The sequence below is a fragment of the Acromyrmex echinatior genome, chromosome 3 (genome assembly GCF_024713525.1).
Source record: "Acromyrmex echinatior isolate Ae372 chromosome 3, ASM2471352v2, whole genome shotgun sequence".
NCBI lineage: Eukaryota > Metazoa > Arthropoda > Insecta > Hymenoptera > Formicidae > Acromyrmex > Acromyrmex echinatior.
The window spans coordinates 15,826,405-15,843,386 of NC_141854.1; the positions used below are offsets into that span (position 1 = coordinate 15,826,405).

Consider the following 16,982-nt stretch of genomic DNA (forward strand, 5'->3'; position numbering starts at 1 on the left):
TTAGGAATTTGATTATAAAATTTTGTTTGTATTACTTAATGCACTTGTATTTCGTATGATGAATTATTTATGAAGGCATGGAATTTTGTTTATCGTTATATCAATAGTCTTTGATAATAAATCATCTGTCATTTATCAAAGATGTCGGAATTGGTAACAAACATCAATCAGTTATCATACATATCGCATAAATATCATACGAAAACAAGTCTGAAATAAAAAAAGATTTTAAGATATTGAACTTTTAAAAAAATATTCGATACTGAGATGGATTTTTTGATGGTTTCATTTAAAATAATCTCAGAAAATTTAATTCTTAAACTTACTGTATTAGTTCGCAACATTACATTTTGAATAAATATTATCTGATATAAATATGTTTTTAATTTTTATAAATAATATGTAAACATAATAATATGTATTAAGATTAAGAGTATATTTTATAAAATTTAGGTAATTTAGGCATCAACCTAAAATATAATCTTATAGTGCAATTAATACAGTGTAATCCAAGAATTAAATTTTTGAGGTTATTTTTTTAAACTGAGTGGACTTTTTTATGAATCGACTGCATGATTTAAAATTAAGAAAATTTGAGTTACTGCTTCTTATTTTAATTAACCAATAGAGAGAATTTCAATTTATTTATTGATATAATACGTCATGTGAAGTTTAATTACACATGTACGAAATACGTTAATAAAATTATAAAATTAATAATTATATCACATTTATTCGATAAATAAATGCTATCTGTGACCGATTGTCACATAGTGAACGTTTGTTAAGCACGATGAAAGCACGCTTTAATTAGAAATCAAATCCATATTTATAAGATTTTTATTGTAAAGATTTCTATTTTCTTTATTTTTTTATGGCTTTTATGGCTATTTTTAGTTCTATCGTATATATTTTGCAATTATATTCTAAAAAAGAGAATATGTGGACATGTATATAGCAGCTGTAAAACGAAGCTATAATTACGCGCAAACGATGTCGATAAGACTAACGAGCAGTTCTCCACTCGCGGATAAAGAACTATTTTCGAATTCGAATTCTACTTGCGTGACAAATAAATTTCAGTGTTGTAGCAAGTGTATATAATGAAACGTTTGTAATATGAAATAGGAAAATTTTTTAAAGCTTTAGATAATTTTCTTTTTACAAGAAATAATTTTCTTTTTACAAGTAATATCTTGATTCATATATTATATTTCATTGGTCTTGACTAAGATTTTATCATTTTAACTTTTGTTCAGGTATGTACTTGTTTTGTGCAACATAATTCCAGCTTCCATTATTCTACTTGTTTTTTTATCTTTTATCGGTAAATCTCTAGTACTTATATAAAAACGAGGACAACTTTCATTTTTTCGCGTTCAGGAATTATTTTATTTCTACATTTTTTTAAAAATCTTTTTCTTGGAAATCGAAAATTATATAATAATAATGATCTATATTCAAGGAAAAATTGACATATATATTAAAAGAATAAAATCCTTATTCACTTTGAAATTGCTGTCAATTATTTGCTATTATATGCTTCAGTCATTTAAAAACTAATTCAAAAAGTCAACAACTCTCTGAATTAGTTTTTAAATGATTAAAACATAATTGACTTTGTAACGATGTGAATAAGAATTTTATTATCTTTATTTCAACATACCAATTTTTTCTTGAATGTAGTGTCATTATTATGATCATTTTCGGTCTCTATGAAAAAAATATATAAGAAAATGTAGAAATAAATCGAACCCCAAACAATTGTGAAAAAAGTTGTATCCTTCTTTGTAATACTAATACAAATATGTAATACTAATACAAATATATTTGTCAGTACTTTTCACATATTTTTGTAATGCTTTTTAATGAGTTAAAAGAGACATAGGACAAAATGCAGTTATAGATCTGTTCTAGAATACATTTAATCCTTGAAATTTTGTAATAATTAGATTTTTATCGAGGTTTTGATAGTGAGAAAGCAATCGAGCCTAAACGTCCCTGGATCCTTGATTATCTAACATAGTCATTACGACATTCAAGTTTTTTATTTGATCATTCGATACGTGAGCAGATAATCAGTGAGTTATCGGCTACTGCTTATTTTTGTAGCCATCACAATGGGTTGCCGATATAATCTACGTATGATCAGAAATGAATGTTAGTCCGCCTCCGCAATATGCGCGCATTGTGTGAATTCGGCTCTCTTCAAGAACAGAATTCGACTCTCTTCAGTGGAAATTTTGTAAAAAGTAATACGGAATGTCAATAGAATGCGATAATTGATAAGTGTTCCTCTTCCCGAGGATTATTCTTACAAATATCTTTAACAACTCACTAAAGTTCAAAGGTCAGTACAACTTCTCATTATCATAGCGATAAAGCGTTTCTTCGAAAAAGTATATATACGTACGCACATACATATAAATACATATTATAAATAGACATACGTAATTTTTGCAAAGATCACGAATTATTTGTGAATAATTGTCCGTGATAATTTACAAGTCAGCTATATGTTGTATGTAATAAACTCAAAACGTTTTAGAACGTATTAAATGGCAATATGCTAAAAAAAGAGTGTTATCGCTCTTACTGCATTATTTAAATAGTGTTCCGATAAGATAACGACCATGCTTTTGAAAATCTTCCAGTTTCTTTAATGAAGAATCGAGGAAAATACAAACATGTAGAATCAGTTATAAATCGCTCGGACGTAACTATCTACCGACGCGTAATTGTCTCAATACTTTTGTCGCGCTTTTATATTTTCAATGTGTCGCAATGTGTTGATCGTTCAAGATGACGTCGATTGTTGGAGAGGGAATTTCGTTGTTCAAGCTCATTACTGCGCCCGGATGTTCGCAACTAACGCTTTGACAATCCCCCTTTCAGATCTAACGCAGACATGCTAAATACGGTATACGTGTGACATGCTACGAATTGCACTCGTTGTGTACACTCGAGAAATCCGCACGCTCAATTTAGATCGGTATCGAAACGAGCCATGTTGATACGTTCCTCCCCCCTCCCTCTCCCCCCGTTTTGTTTTCGTAAACAGATATGAATTTTTGAAGTGAAACCAAAACTGTGTTAACTCTAACTATTCTCTGTGAAAAATTCTCTTTTTTATTTATAAAAATGATACAACTCAAAATGTGTTACTCCTATAGAAGATATTATGTAAAAGATATTATTTTGGAAAATCTTAAGAACAACATATAGTTATTTGATGGACGGATTGTGAAATTAAGTTAGTTTACTTTTAATTATTAATAGAGTAACTTTTATATTTTCATGATAATAACTCAAAAATTATTTTTTTAGTTATGTTGTGCATTTAGCAAAACGTAAATCTTTCAAAGTGTATTGGGATGTAATTTTTTTTGATTGAATATTATAAATAAAAAACAGCCGAACCAATTAATATTTTATAATGCAGTATAGGTATAGTTCCCTTTAATAGAGATATGTTAGTTGTACTGCAGTCATAGACAACAGAACCAATTCCTGTATTCCTGTATTTAGGAGAATATACATAAATCTTTTGAAGTTCATTTTCAAATAACAAATAGTTCTAGATTGAAACAGATGTCATGTCATATTTCAACATCACTCTGGTATTTGATTTTAGATTACATGATTTTAAGGCACGTGATTCTTATTTTCAATTTTGCTTTGTCAAACATAGTTATGCAGTAGTCAAACATAATTATATATGAGAGAACAACGAAGTTGATCACTTGACTTCATATACCTGACGTGGCGCATATACCAAGTGGTGATCCAGTTCAGTCCATGTTTTGTCAAAAATTCCCGATTCACGAAATTCACTGTACGCGATATAACAATAATGATTAAACGGATGCACGCGTAGTTAACTATAAATTGTCTTGTCGAAGGTCGGCGTCGCGTGAAAACGATCTTGCGTCGTCTTCTTCATCACGTTAACGTTCGATGTGGGCGAGAGTTCTCTTCTCTCTGTGCTCCGAGATGAAATAGAAACTGACACCGTGAGATCAGAGAACGAATTTTTTAGAAGAGACTTATCGACTTAACAAGCAAACGATCGTGCGATTAAACAACAGCATCATTGTGCAGGTATACGAATTTAACATCAAGATCAAGATCGAACGACGCGCGCGCACGTCATGAAAGAGATTACCTAGTGAAGTGACAGTAAGATGATGGTAATCGCGCGACTATACAGATCATTTGCGCGGACGATTCATCACGGATAAATACCGATCTAAGGAACGAAAAATTAGTTACGGATGCACGAATTAATAGACGGAAAACGATTCGATTTACCGAATTCAACAGATAGACAACTGCAGACATCTAACCGCTCCGTGCTCCAATATCGTTTTATTCGTTGATTACTGTCTCGTTTAGTTGAACGTCTACTTTTTACCGATCTACCTGCGAATATCTTCCATTATGTTTGAGAAATGTTGCTTAATCGGTAAAGAATGTGATATCAGGCACTCAAAAGCAGTGTTTCTTTCTCTTCGCTACTGTACAGTTTAGTGAAACTTTACATCCTGCCATCGATCTTGATTCTTCACGGTTTGTTCATAAAGATTGTAAAAGATATGTTTTAATACTTTGCTATACAGAAGCTATTCCAAGTTTCCATGATTAATTGTTTTAGCATGCTTTTTGAATATAAATGAAAGAATAAATTTATATAAATGTACAAATCTATAAAAATTTTATTTAAAAGTTACAATAAATAAATATATATATTTAATATGTGTGTGTGTGTATGTGTGTTTTGTGTGTGTGGAAATAATTTATAATAAATTTATAATGATTTAATTATTAAACTTAATTATTAATTATTAAAGTTTCAAAATTTTGCCGCTAAATGTACTAGATGTGCAATAAATATTTTGAGTGATAACACAGTACAACATATATTCCTTCCCGTGAAAAAATCAAAGTGATTCTGAAAGTAGATATAAAAAAAATAGTCATGTCTCGGCGTTTTATCAGATCAAGTCGTTAACATTTTTTACGCAGCCATTTATCGTATTTGCTTTATTTTGCTTTCTACAATTGTTTGAAATTATGTAATAATTTTTTAAAATAAATAATTGTTTTTGCATGTAAAATTATGCGATGCGTTCAAATAAAAAAAATAACTGAGAATTATTTTTTTTCATATATTTTCAAATTTTGGTACAATAATAATATACAATTATAATTAAAATTATTATAAGAATCTTGGTCATTTGATTTGCCGTTTGTATGATTCCAGTTTGTATCACGAACAATAGACCAACAGTATTCACCAAGCATGTATCTGATATCTTTTTCTTCGAAGCGTTTCTCGATGATCGCAATGTCTTGATGAAAACGTTCACTATGTTCATCACTGAATTCACCCAAATTTAGTGGAAAAAAATCTAAATGATTGTGAAGAAAGTGTATTTTGAGTGATGAATATGCTTTCCTAACATTTACTTTCAGAATCTCTTTGAATTTTTCATGAGAAAAAACCTATGTATAGTATTATAAAAAGACATTTGATCATACTTAAAAAATGTTAACGACTTGATCTAAAATGCCGAGACACGAGTATTTTTCTCTACATCTACTTTTAGAATTTTTTTGATTTTTTCATGGGAGGAAAAAGAAATCGATTTTTGTCGTACTGTGTAATGCGCATTTATGTAAATATATTAGGTGTTGGAATTAATTCGTAGCGTTTTACAAGTGATGGGAAGTACTTTCATTAATGTATTTTTTAATGCTCATGTGAAATAAATAACATTCTTTCATTAAAAAACGCTACGAATTAATTCCAACACCTAATATATATATATATTTGTGTGTGTGTGTGTGTGTGTGTGTGTGTGTGTATACATATATCATTAGTATTATCTTTAATATCAAACTTCTTTTCGTATTGATGATTGCACACTTTATGTGTTCACAGATTTTGGTGCGTAACATCTGCATAATTAATTGACTTGTTAAACAAACGTAAGAAATATAATATTATGTTATTAATATAAATTTATATTAGTAACATAATAGCTATATAATTTATTGGAATTATATTGCTATTATGTTATTAATTTGTGTATTGCAATAGAAGATGAATAAGACATGATATACTTGCAATCAAGTTACATATGTATAAACAAATCATTATTTTCAAATTATTAATATAATAAAATTTTAATCTTTTTAATTTTATTCATCTATTCTTTAATTCTTTTTAATCCTTAATCAAACCAATAAAGATTACTATTAACGCACAATCTATAATAGACGACAAATAACCGTTTAACTGTAATAAATATAATAATTGGCCAGTTTTTAATATCCTCATTTGAATTTTAATATTAATATTAGTAACTATATACATGTATGTATATTTACAAATGTGCATTATAAAAATAATTATTACACTTCTATTATTCAGAGTTGGTAAAAGAACATGTTTTAAACGCATTTTAAACAGTTTAAAATATACTTAATTGATGTTTTTAATATGTTTTAAATATGTTTTTTTTTATAGTACTGTTTAAAACATATTTGAAGCCTTAAAAACATATTTAAGAAAAAACACAATATTTTTTTATTCTTAAACAAAAACATTAGTCTTTACTAACCTTGCTATTATTTAGCAGCAAGATTTTGAAATTTTAATAAGTATAAAAATATAAATTCGCTATAAATTCACTATAAATCATTTCCACATATACTTTAAATATATATGTATATATATATATATATATTGTAATCTTTAAATAAAACTTTTATAGTTTTATACATTTACGTAAAGAGCACCAATCATTTAATCTATTTTATGAATTTTGAAATTCGAATCAAATTGCCAAACGATGCTATAAAATAAAATGCACATAAACTAAAAAAAATTTTAAATTAAAAATAAAATAGGTATTTTTTTATGCAAAATTTAAAGACAATTTTTAATTAGTAAAGTTTATTATAGAAAAAGTTCGCTTGTAGTTGATTGAAAAGTTAACAAAAATCATGTTTATCGAATACTATATATTCAACGTATTTATTTTTGTCTCTCTACATAATACATATATGTTTGTCAATCAATTTTATGTGGCTGCAAAATATCTCATAAATAATAGTCTTCCCCTAGAGAACTCATTTTTTTATCTATATATGTCATTATTAAAGAAGCATTTAACTTTTGCAGTATTTCACCGCAGTATTTAACTTTTTCAGCCAATGAAAGCAAATCTGTGAATTGAACAACTCTCTCCAATTCATTTATTTGATTAAATTCAATTTTCTTTTGTATATAAATTGATCTTAACAATTTATAAATGCACATTTGTCGTTTCAAAGATAATTCTATATTCTGCATATCAAAATCGAAATTAATTGTGATTTATAATAAAGTAAGCTTCTTACGTGAACAAATGATTGCCGTCTTTATTTACATACAATTCTATTTTTATAACATAAGTCAACTTGTTCCGAAAATTTTTAGAAAAATAAATTTAACTCGCGATAAAATCAACAAATTTTTGTAAGTGAGTATTATAATAAAATTTTGTCTCACATAAAAGTTCGAAGAAAAATCGAAGATATACCTCTTACAAATTATTGTAAGTAAAGTTTATATGAAATTGAATACGGTTGTAGGCAGTATGAAACAATTAGTTGCGATAATATCGTGTGACCATTATAGAATAACAGTGATCTCTATATACGTGATATCGTTACAGAGAGTATAAACGTTCACATGACTTTGTGGACAGAGTCATGGCTGTGAAAGAATGGTTCAGGAGGCTTCAACCAGTGCAACTGTACCTGGTGCTGTTCTTCACCACGGCTTTCTTTTTGGTCGAGATCATCGCCAGTCATATAACGCACTCACTGACTCTCCTTCTCAATGCTTACCACATGCTTTGCAATATCGTGGCACTTGTTGGTTGCATCGCTTCGATCAAGGTAAATGCGAAAAATACACAAAATTTGTATTCGTCAGTCTCGTTCACAAAGTATCCTAAATCCATACGCACGATGTTATATTAATCTTTTGATCTAATAACTACAGTTCATAATATAATAATTTTAAATATATTTCTTGTGTAACGTAATTTCTCATATCATAAACAAATATTATCAAAGAGAAACTTAACTTTTCTCTAATTAAATTAAGGCCTTACTCTTAACCATTAACTGCAGGTGTCGTGGGTTTATTATCTATAATATACACTAATTTCAATATAACATTTTTTTACGACACTAGTTACAGGTTAAATATCATAATAATTATCTTTATTAATCCTTCTCTATATTAACGCTTATAACACATCGATAAATATAAATAAGATACAGTAAAAATCATGTAATTACAAATAAATTTAAAAAATTTGCTCTCAAATAATTTGAATGTTATTCTTTATTTTTATTAATTTAAAATAGTTTGAAAAATAAATCAATAAATTGCATAATATATGATAAAGTAACAGACTTTTGTAAAACTTTTTAACAAACTCCTTACTTTTTAACAGAGTGTTAGATTTTGTTCTCGCGACTCGCTATTTCGTACAGGAACAGCTAGCATAATGGTAGCCTGTTCTTATAAAAGGGTTAAATATAACTAAAAACTACTGCTGATCACATTTATTTGCCTATGTATCTAGCTAGGTATATCTATATACCTGTTTGCTGATGAGATTCAACATGAAAACACGGATAGAAATCTCGCGTGAGATATTATTTTTTCCATATTAATTGATATATTTTCAAATTTTAAGAAAATACTGAGAGAATCTAGAATGTTTTTGTTAAAACTTTGTGATACGCATCGCTTTAATAAGAGTCAAATTCATAACAATGTGGATCATCCTTAGCGAAACTCAATATGCAATAAATTGATAAAGAGTCTTAGAGACAATCTTGTGTTATTAAAACATTTAAACATTATATAATAGTATTTTCTCTATAATGCAAATTCGTAATTACATAATTATATATGTTGCATAATTATATGTTGCTTACAGTATAGTTATCGTGAAAGATACAGCAAAAGTAGTAACTGCAGTTCATTAGGAAATTCGTCCATTTGTATTAACGGTGAGGAACAGGATTCTGTTACGTCCTTATCGACAAAAACGAAGGTATGTTCAATAATACTGAAAAACAGAGATTAAAAATATCTTCTCAATTTCTTTAATTTTAATCTTTTCTATAAACTAAAATCGTAAAAGAATTATATCGAGGGATATTATATTTTGTTTGTTGAAAATAAATATCTATACTCTTACATTTTTATATTATACTATAAAACTTTTTTGCAATTAAAAAATATAGCTAAAATTAAAAATATATTGTTCACTTGCTTTATAATTTCCTTTTATATAATAAAAATTATATTAAATGCATAAATTAAAATGAGTCAAATGTGGATAGACACACAAATTTGAGGCATATTAATAGGGCCATCGCCGCTTATAGGATTCACTATAAGAAATAGAGACAAAAACATGTTTTCTATTTTTGTCAAAAGCATTATAAAGTATTAACATTTTTTAGATTAAAGAAAAATTATACGAAAAAGAAAAATCGATATTGATTGCAAGCAGATAAAATTAAAGTTACAATATTTAATAATTAATTCAGTAATAAGCAAATTGACTAAAAGGCATTAATAGGGACAGTTACTCTAGTCTCCAGTAATAAAAATTTTTGTTTACTGTGGATTGGAAGGACATACAAGTATATTGATAGCTTCTTATTAATTCAAACGCGCAATCGACATAAATATGGAAATCTCGCTTTACAGGAATCATGGTCAGACAGAAGAATGAAAAATACGTTTGGATGGGCGAGAATCGACATTGTTACGATGCTCGTCTGCTGCATCTTCCTCGCTTCTTTTTGTTTTTCTTTACTAATGGAAGCATTACAGACATTGGTGCATATCGATCATCTAGATGAAATGCATCATCCATTGCCAGTACTGTGTATCGGTGTTTCTGGAATACTTCTAAATGCTTTCTGCTACATTTTGATTGGAGGATTCACTTTCAATCAGGGCATCTTCGTGCATGTTACAAAAAGTGGTGATGTAATATTACGCAGGTGATTTTTATAATAGTGCATTTTATAATAAATTCTAATTATAATCTTATTATACAAATCAATCAAAAAATCTACAATAACATGGTATGTTTGAACATTTTATAAGTTTGTATCAATTAATTTTGTATCGCTCCTTATCATATATAAAATAATAAAGTTACATTTATCAATTTTCACAATGTTGTTAAAATGTATATTCTATAGATTATGTTAAAGATTTTTAAAGTATTTTTTTGCGTAAGTAATAAAAAAATTCTTAAGTTCGAGATGTTCCTTTATATATTTCTATCGACGAAAAAAAGTTTATTAAAATTTTAATAGAAATCGATTTATGTATACGATTTACTAGTGACTAGTACTTGACATTTCAGAAATGTGAGTTCACAAGAAACAAAGAATAGTGAGCAACAACTATCAGCACAGACTAGACGAAGTCCGCTTGCGATACCAAAAAGTGAAGGTTTAAGAGAAATGTGTCGAGATGTTCTTGGGTGTGTTTTCGTCATATTAGTATCAATTTTAGTTTATTTCACCAATTCTGATGTAGCCAAATTCATTGATCCGGTCTTCGCTATTATTTCATCAATTTCGCTATTTGTTCTCTGTTATCCTTACAGTAAGTATATTTTAATACATTTAATATCTTCTTCTTCTTCTTACGTTAGGCCTCTGGCCTGTGTTACACTTCTCTCATCATGCTTGTGCACACGCTGATTATTCAATTGCCTCAAGCATATGAGATCTAAAGTTTTAATGCCGGTTCCGAACGGTAGATTTTTCGAGAGGTTTCTGTGGACAAAGATACTCTCGGGTTGCCGGCCTTTTTCGAAAGGAGATACGAGCGTAAATATTTTGGTTCCCTGGAATTGAACTCGGAATGAACTGGCATGATAGACCAGTGCGCTGTTTGCCACGCTCGCACTCATATTTAATATATGTAAAAGAAAAAAGTAGAATAAATAATATGTAAATAGCATAAGTATATTTATATATAAAAGCAGCATAAATAATATTTGTATAAATAGTAATACAAAGTGAAAACTATATTCATAATATATAATAAGTTAAAGTATTAATTTATTATGTACCTTGTATGTCGTGAATATTGTAATTTTCGAAAATACTTTAATTTATTTATTTAGTTTTAATACTTGTGCTTTTTCACTCCCATTTTGTTTTATTATTTTTCTTTACAGTGAAAGAATCAGGCCTGATATTACTGCAAACAATTCCAAATCACATCAATATCGATTGTCTTAAAAGAGAACTATTGGTAGCTTTTCCGGGCATCGTAAACGTTCATGACTTACACGTGTGGCAATTAGCAAAACATCAAGCTATTTGTACAGTCCACATTGTATTTTTGAATCCAATGGTACACAAAAACATATTTTATGAAGTTAATTCAAATCATTTATACATGTAATGAAAATACACTGAAATCTCATTATAGTTTTGAAATCTTTTCCGTGCTATGAATAGCAGGAATGAAAAATAACAGTAGTCATTAAAATCTTGAATTTCATTGATTTGGAATGAAGTAGGGGCACAGTTATAGTATACAGATCTCTGAATTATGTGCCATTATGAGATTTCAGTGTACATTTAATTGTTATTTAAGAAAGATAGTTTTATTCAATATTTTTCAATTCTTTTTAAATTAAAAATTTTTATTCATTTTTCTTTTGTTTTTTTCTTTAGGTTTATGCTAGCATTACAGAACAAGTTACTGCCTTTTTCGTCGAAATGGGTATCACGCAGGTCACTGTACAGCCAGAGTTCCATAAAGTATGAGATAACTTGTTAATACATAATTTTATGTTTAAAGTCGCTTTATTAAATAATAATCTGTATCACAGATGAAGCCGAATACGGAGAAAACTGATTGCCTTATTACATGTCATGGGGAACATTGCAGCTCTTCTCAATGTTGCTCGCGAGAAAACTTTTTGGAGGACGCATGCAAGTCGGTGAAAGATGCGCACACTATCAATAGAAGATATGATAAAAAAGAGAAAACACCAGCATATGCGATTAGTTTGAAAAAATTTACTATCAATGAGAAGGAAACCTTAGAACGGACTGTGAACGATTCAAAAGCAGAAGAATCTAATCTTAAATCAACAAACGAAAATGCGTGTCACTCGAAACAAATACAAAACGATGTAAATGTTAATTCTGAAATCAGTTCCTGTGCGATAAATCTAACCGACCGAATATCTATAAATGTCGATCAAACGTCTGCAACTGCCGATAGCAATCTAGACCATAATGTCGTATCTTAAGTCTCTACCCGACAGATAATTGTTTCAATTTAATTATTTTAATCTTGGCATTATCTTACCTGAAAGAGATTATACGTGACGTTCACACAATAAACGCCATGATTTTTAAGCCATTTCCATTTGATAAACAAAATTAATAGATAAAAATTTATCAGTGCTTTCATAACTACAATCTCAAGTATTTGAAGTCATGTTAGTGTATTAAGAAATTAAAAGCACCGTAATTTTTTTTGAGAAAAGAAATCGTACTTTCTCTTTTTTTTTTGTAATATCGCAATAATCACTTTGTTGGAAAAGAATGTTTATTTCAAAATTGTTACTAAATTTAGACTCAAAAAATTGCAAAATTCAAGTTGCATTCTACTTTTGCAGCTTTCTTTTTTTGTAATTTGAAGTTTATTTTCTATTACACTAGAAAAGGAAAATGTAAAATTAAAAAAAAATTATTTGATAGTAAAAAAATTATTGATTGAGTGATATATGTAAGGATATTTAACGAGAAGACTGTAAAATAGTATTAAGTTTCTATGGTGACATATAACATAACTTGTTGCAATAAATAGTTTCATAATAATATAGACATTCGGATAACACGTGTGCTATAGTTATTAGAGAAGCATAATATTGACTTTATTAATTGCACAAGAATTTATTTCTTTAGCGTGAATATTCTTCGAATGAACAAAACAATAATTAATCGATCAATTATTATACTTATTATATTTGTCAATGTAAGCCACTTTAGGGATCATACAATACTCGATTTCTTGAATGATAAGCATGCTAAAATATGTTCATGCATTGAGTGCGGTCGCTGATATGCATGATTTCTATGCTTATTATGCATATATATCACGATCTACAGCTGTGTCCTTGTTGGATCAATGTCAAAGCTGTGATCAATCAAAAAATTAAAAATGGATTTACGTATAGCTTATCTTTAAAAACAATTGTGCTAATTTCGTTAAGCATGAGTATGCATGCATGCTATATATTATTCAAGAAATCGCATATCATATTTTTCAACTTTACTTTCTATCAATAATCAAACACGACATCTTTATGAACAATAACAATTGAACAATCTACGACAATATTAAAATTATAATTGCTAATTATTTACTATATTTATTTTTAAATAAATGTAAAAATTGTCATTATAAATATATATCAGATACTTATGTATAACGTAAATTTTTATATTAATTAAAGAAAATTTATTAAAATTTTTTGCAAAGAAGAAATTAGCATAATTAATAAACTGTTTGACTTTAACAAAAACTTAATTCTTTTAAACGAGAAAACAAAATTAAAGATAACAATATAATGATAACGTGTCATTGACTGCAGTTCCTAGCGATTAATATCGGAAACCTGTTGCTGCCGATAGCAACACAGTCCACAACATTCTATCTTAAACTTTTTAGGGTCGTTGCTCAAACAGATATTATTTAATCTATTGTTAGCCACGCTAGTATGTGAATTATACGCTGTTTACAAAGAAAATATTAATTACAAATTTTTTAATTAGGAACAAAAAGTTTAAAAATGCTTATCTATATCTATTTAAAAAATATTTTAAGGTTTTTTGTTAAATTAAAAATTTACTATAAGTCTAAATTTTTAATAATTAAAAAAGCTTGAAATAATTAAAAGTAGTTATTTATTTTAGCTTTTTTCGATTTCTTATATTTTTTATTTTTAAATATCAATTTTTTTTTATCATTTAGAAATTTCAATTTAAGTGGATGCTAAATAAATTTTGCATAAAAAGATCTTATTACAATAATAGCAACGATCTTATTTGAGACAATATCAAATTGCACAAAGAAATGTATGAAAAGTTAAATGATTATTTATAAAATGAATATAATAACGGAAATTGCGGTTCGGATATAGCTCACACTCTTATTATCATGTCCAAAGAAATTATTATACACTCTGATGAGATATGAAACATAGAAACAAATATTTGCAATAAGGAAGTTACCGTATAAATACTGCTACATCAGATATAAATATTATTATTCATTTGATTCATATTTAAATTTAATTATCTTTTATTCATTAGTTTTATTATTATTACTATTCCTTGTCAACTCAATATTCTTCGTTATAATATGCTTATTTTATTTACTTTGCAATTATAATAACTTATGCATTAAATTTTAACCAATATAGTATAAAATTTAATTCAATTATTCAATTTTAATAATATTTTAATTTCATAACTCATTGACAGATACTATAAAGCCATTATTATATAAATTTATAAACTTTAAATAACATTTACCTACAATCTTTAATAATGATCTTTAATAATATTTAATTATATTTTCAAAGTTTACTTATTTTAATAATTTAGCAAATAATATATAAAAGAGTATTATAATAAATAATCCTTATAATAAAATAAAAAAACTGTATATAAAATTATATATAATTTTATTGCTTCTTTTACTATATAATAGTTAAAAGAAAGTTACAGAATGTTATCAAAAAAATTACTCTGAAGAAACAAAGACGTGTTAATTATGTTGATTCTTCCTGCTAACTCATTTAATAATCGCCAGTTTTCACAATTAGCTCATGCTAATATAAAGGTTTCAATAACATAGAGTCGCGTTAAAAGAGGGACAGCATACAAAATGTTAACGCAAATAATCAGTGTAAATAATTGTTATAAAGTAAAATTGTCAGCTCTCCAAATATAAAAAAGTGACACTATTTATAAATTTGTTAAAAATTGCCGTTTAGCAGCAAGTATTTCACGCCCGAAATAACAAACTGTTTTAATTTCGTGAGTATATAATCACAATATGATAAAAAATCTACGTCTCTATTTATATCATTTCCTAAGCTTCTAAAAAAGAAATCTTTAATAAATTGCAATATACGGGCGTGTGTGTAGTGTATACGTATGTAAATGAATTCGTTCGATGAGAATTATACTAGTTTACAACAAAAATTATTTTCAATCAGATTAGGTGTTTCTTATAAATTTTTGAACATTAAATTAAACACGCACGCCAAAAAAATTTAGCATGTTAGATTCCAAAGATGATTGGAATTTAATGTGTAAAATATAGCTTTTCCGATAATATTTGATATTTTTTGTAAAGAAGATTAATGTTAGCTTGAAATTGCAATTAGAAATTATAAATAAAAACAAATGATTATTTATTTTCTATAAAATGATCTCATATTTAGAAATTTCATTATTTTATTTTTTAGCTATATTATTAAGGATTTATAAATTCAGGATTTTTCTATAATAACTTCAAGCCTATATATCATATACATTTCCAGTTTGTGATTATCATACACATACATAAATCATATAATTTTTGTCTAAAACATTTTTATTGAAAATACATTTTTTTCGAGGTATTCGAGGTAAACAATTAAAATTAAAATGAGATACCCTGTATATATACATGTAGGGTGTCCCAGATTAATCGCGCCACCTACTTAAAAACTAGGGAAGCAGTTTTTATCAAAAATTCTAAAAATTTTTATAAATAATGACACACTCTATCGAATCATGATACTTTCAACTTACGGTTTCAAAGAAACCGAAATCAGACTAAAAATCGATATTTTAATGAAATAAGGTATTTTATATTGCAGATTCGTATTTTATGCGAAAAAAACATAAAACTTACTTTTGTACCAAGCATTTTGATAAATGTTAATCTTCAAATGACGTTTAAAATTTTGATTTAAATTTAAACTTTCGGCTTGAATAACCTATTTCCATTCGAAATCAGAAAGTTAAAAACATTACTATTTGATAAATTTTTGCATAATAAAACATCAATATTACATAAAAACTTTTCAATATCAATATTTTAAATTAGATTTAATATTTAAAGTTGTAAAGTTTTAACTCAAGTTTTATTTCAAATCTATTTTACTGGCAAGAATTGTAACAGCAGTTCTGCTTTGCCATTTGCGTGTACTATATCAACTTTATTTATTTACTCTCCTATTCAACACTATAACTCTATGTGATGCATGGCGATAAAGATAAAAATTTTAATTATATAATGTAAAAGTTACGTTAAAAAAGTAATAATTTATATTTTCAAATTAGATATCTCGAAAATATTATCTTTTTATTTATTTATTTATCTTGATATTTAAAAGTTAAGCAAATTTATAAAAACATCCAAATTGTATAAACAGAAATACAAATTCACAGAAATACAAGTAATTTTCAAATAAACTTTAGTATTTTTGAATACGCATATTAATTTGAAGTTGATAATTAACATATATTTCATGAAAACATGAAGTATAAAAATATATTTGTTTTATATATATATATATATATATATATATATATATATATATATGTAAGACACAGAGTACAAAATTTTACTTGATTCTATTCAAGAACTTTTCTCTCTTAAAAAGTTTCGTAGACAATCCATATCATTCTATCATGTCGTCCTATCTAATTTCTTGATACGATATAGGAGAGTTCTTTTCAGAATTGGAGCAATAGTTTCACATGCCAATCTACAGTGTAGTTTATGTATATATTTATATACACACGATTGCCGGCCGGTGCGATTAACGGTCTAAGAATCAGTTCAATGTAAA

General features: G+C 27.1%; 2 protein-coding genes across 12 annotated transcripts in view; one reads left to right on the forward strand and one right to left on the reverse strand.

Moving 5' to 3' along the window:
- Nucleotides 1-3,898, reverse strand: part of LOC105149417 (polyprenal reductase) — a 19,257-nt gene extending 15,359 nt beyond the window's left edge. Inside the window, exon 1 of the mRNA XM_011061805.2 lies at nucleotides 3,758-3,898. The gene's annotated coding sequence lies outside the window, so the exon portion shown is untranslated. The remainder of the gene's footprint in view (nucleotides 1-3,757) is intronic.
- On the forward strand, nucleotides 915-13,707 carry ZnT77C (Zinc transporter 77C). Of its 11 annotated transcripts, none has more exons than XM_011061820.2 (9): nucleotides 915-2,350; nucleotides 5,945-5,991; nucleotides 7,758-7,950; nucleotides 9,009-9,125; nucleotides 9,791-10,089; nucleotides 10,461-10,705; nucleotides 11,286-11,464; nucleotides 11,791-11,877; nucleotides 11,949-13,707. In XM_011061820.2, the coding sequence occupies exons 3-9, from the start codon at nucleotides 7,762-7,764 to the stop codon at nucleotides 12,372-12,374; spliced, it is 1,542 nt and encodes a 513-aa protein (XP_011060122.1). In that variant the 5' UTR covers nucleotides 915-2,350; nucleotides 5,945-5,991; nucleotides 7,758-7,761; the 3' UTR covers nucleotides 12,375-13,707. The 11 variants fall into 11 exon arrangements, with proteins under 11 accessions (XP_011060122.1, XP_011060117.1, XP_087260893.1 ...); XM_011061815.2 differs by having other exon boundaries at nucleotides 916-2,350; nucleotides 7,725-7,950; XM_087404766.1 differs by lacking the exon at nucleotides 915-2,350 and adding an exon at nucleotides 2,682-3,253 and having other exon boundaries at nucleotides 7,725-7,950.
- The last annotated feature ends 3,275 nt before the right edge of the window (nucleotides 13,708-16,982 follow it).

Coding starts and splice junctions, on each gene's coding strand:
- ZnT77C (XM_011061820.2), top strand. CDS start 7,762: ATGGCTGTGAAAGAATGGTTCAGGAGGCTTCAACCAGTGCAACTGTAC. Junction 10,090..10,460: donor GGTGATGTAATATTACGCAG/GTGATTTTTATA, acceptor TTGACATTTCAG/AAATGTGAGTTCACAAGAAA. Junction 10,706..11,285: donor TGTTCTCTGTTATCCTTACA/GTAAGTATATTT, acceptor TTTTCTTTACAG/TGAAAGAATCAGGCCTGATA.